This window comes from Morone saxatilis, unplaced genomic scaffold (assembly GCF_004916995.1).
Source record: "Morone saxatilis isolate NCDOM2014 unplaced genomic scaffold, NCSU_SB_2.0 Contig22, whole genome shotgun sequence".
Taxonomy (NCBI): Eukaryota; Metazoa; Chordata; class Actinopteri; family Moronidae; genus Morone; species Morone saxatilis.
Window position 1 is genome coordinate 13,712,845 of NW_023339785.1, and position 2,446 is coordinate 13,715,290.

The following is a 2,446-nucleotide window of genomic DNA, read 5'->3' on the forward strand; positions in this document are numbered from 1 at the left end:
TTTTTTTTTTTTTTTTAGAAATGCAACTTTAGCTACTCCCTCATATTAATTCATATTTAAATTATCTGCATGCAGCATGCCTTTATTCCAATAAAAACAGGTCCAGCTCATGGCACTAGGACTGGATGTACCTAAACACATTCAATCAATAGGAGTCAGCAGACGCAATGGGTGCTGGGGTTTGCCCTGTTGAGCGCTGCTGAGGATCATGCATCAGACACGTCCGATTCCAGCACCATGGACAGCTCCTGAACGAGCTCCCCTCCAGTGCCTGATTCAGGACCACAGACAGCTGCTCATAACTTTCAATTGATAGAAACAAGACTTTCTGTGCTGTATATCTGATTGGAGTGCACCACGTTAAGGTTCTCCGTATAGAGACGGTCCATTTAGATCGTTGTTATTATCATCAGAGGGCCTTGGCACACACTGCAGGCCATTAGGCACAGTAAGGGCTACAAAATCCCATTATGAGATTTAATCAAGTAGATGTAAAGGCCCATGTGTGTCTGCAATTAGAGCCACGTCGTCCAACTGCTTAATGAGTCAAGATAACGGTGCCAAATGGTTCACAATTGTTATTGGATTTATTGTTTAATTTAAAGTGTAGGTCTGCAGGGAAATGTGTGCAAAAACGATGCACCCTTATCACACCCCTGCGCATATAAAGCCATTATGATTACACGGGTTTGTTGTGTAAAAAGGAAAGTTAGTTAATTGAGGCGTGCTGAAAAATCACGTGCTGACGCAAGGAAATGCCACTATCCTGCCCCACCGGCCTGCTTTCCGGTATCACGTGTTGTCTGTAAACTAGAAATGTGGCATTTCCCCCAAAATTTTAATAGCCTACTCATGCGAGGAGGTGTAATGTTTTTACCTACAAAGCACATATGGTATTACATTTCTAACATTAATACTTCCCAAAAAATAATAGATTATATGGCATGCATAGAGCCCACAGAGAGTGAACAATTTTACAATAAACAGCCCAAGACTGAATGGTTAAAGCCCCATACGCAAAGTAGAAGCCCCCCTGTCCCGTCCCGTCGCGGTCCGGGAGGATTTGTAAGGATTACTCACTTGCCACGGTGAGAACCAGGAGAGCCAGCGCTGCTTTCACCGGGGCTGCCATCGCTTCCTCCCCTCCAGTGCGACTGACACAGGAAAACTTAAAGTGTGGATCCCCCCTCTTCTCTTCTCTCGATGTGAAGTAAGTAAAGAGTGGAACAAAAAAATATAAAAAGGCAGGCTGGATTATAGCGGTTTCATTGCAAGAAATTCCGCAAATGACGACCGGTAGCTGAGGCTTGGAGGCATGGAGAGGAGCACTGACTGCTGTCTGAGCCTAGAGATGAGGAGGCTGGATGCTTTCTGCCAGAGCGCACCGACTCCAGCGCTGGTCCTGGAGCTGTGATTGCGCGCAGCGGAAACCGGCTGTAGAGAGCAGAGTCCCCCTCAATTCTTCTTGAGTGATGCAAACAACGTTTTCCTCGAGAATATTGGGTCAGGAGCTACTGGGGATACGCCAATCCTGCTATCGCCGAAGCGGCCATTCCTCAGATAAAAGATTTAAGCGCCCCGGTCCTGACATCGCCCTGCCCGCCCAGTGCGCTCTCCCGTCGGGCGTCAGTTTCACTCTCCGCCGTCTTGATCGACACAGTTTGACATGACAACAAACAGGAAGCGATAACAGTCAGAAATACCTATAGGGAAGGCATTTAATACCCAGCAACCACTGAAAGCTACCGTATCTTCTCCAATCACGAGACAAATCCCTTCATTGAAAGTTTACTTTAATTAAAACAGACTTTTATGAAGCTCAGAAGGGATCAGCTACAGGAAGCCAGAGTGGTTGAAAAAGAAAACGTTATCTTTTTAAATTCTGAAGTCTGTTAACTAATGACAAAATAAAAAATTAAAATAATTGAACCCAGAGACTGAAGTTATGTGGAAGCAGCAAATCAGCAGTGGCCTTGTTATCTGCATTAAGCATATTGTGGTGCAGTTGTTTGTTCCCTCACTGAGACTGGAGTGGGTGGGGGCGATTCTGTGGCATGTTGGGGTCATGATATTTCCTGCAGGAAGCATGAAAACATTTAGGACTTGGCAGCCCACCATTTGAAATAAAAAGAACCCTGTGAATGTGATATTTTATTTATCCCTATGGGGCAATTATCCACTCTGTTTCCTCACCATCAACCCCACAGGGAGGTCAAAGGTCAGGGTCAGCCACAGGACAATAGAAATGCTCAAGGACACTTCAGCAGCAGAGACCCAGAGGACAATCCTGTAATAACAAGGCTACCAAAAGCTGATAGCTACAATCACCAATCATTGTCAGTTCATCTAATCAATTGTTTAATTCATCACAACACAAAGACAGGCATTGTAATAACAATATTAGGAAGAGAAAAACAATAACTGCTAATCAAATCCGCCTCTGCCA

General features: G+C 44.8%; 1 protein-coding gene across 1 annotated transcript in view; it reads right to left on the minus strand.

Moving 5' to 3' along the window:
- The window catches only part of LOC118333981 (neuronal acetylcholine receptor subunit beta-2-like), a 6,671-nt gene extending 5,539 nt beyond the window's left edge, over window positions 1-1,132 (minus strand). Inside the window, exon 1 of the mRNA XM_035669803.1 lies at window positions 1,081-1,132. Coding sequence (XP_035525696.1) covers window positions 1,081-1,132 — 52 coding nt within the window. The remainder of the gene's footprint in view (window positions 1-1,080) is intronic.
- Window positions 1,133-2,446: the final 1,314 nt, after the last annotated feature.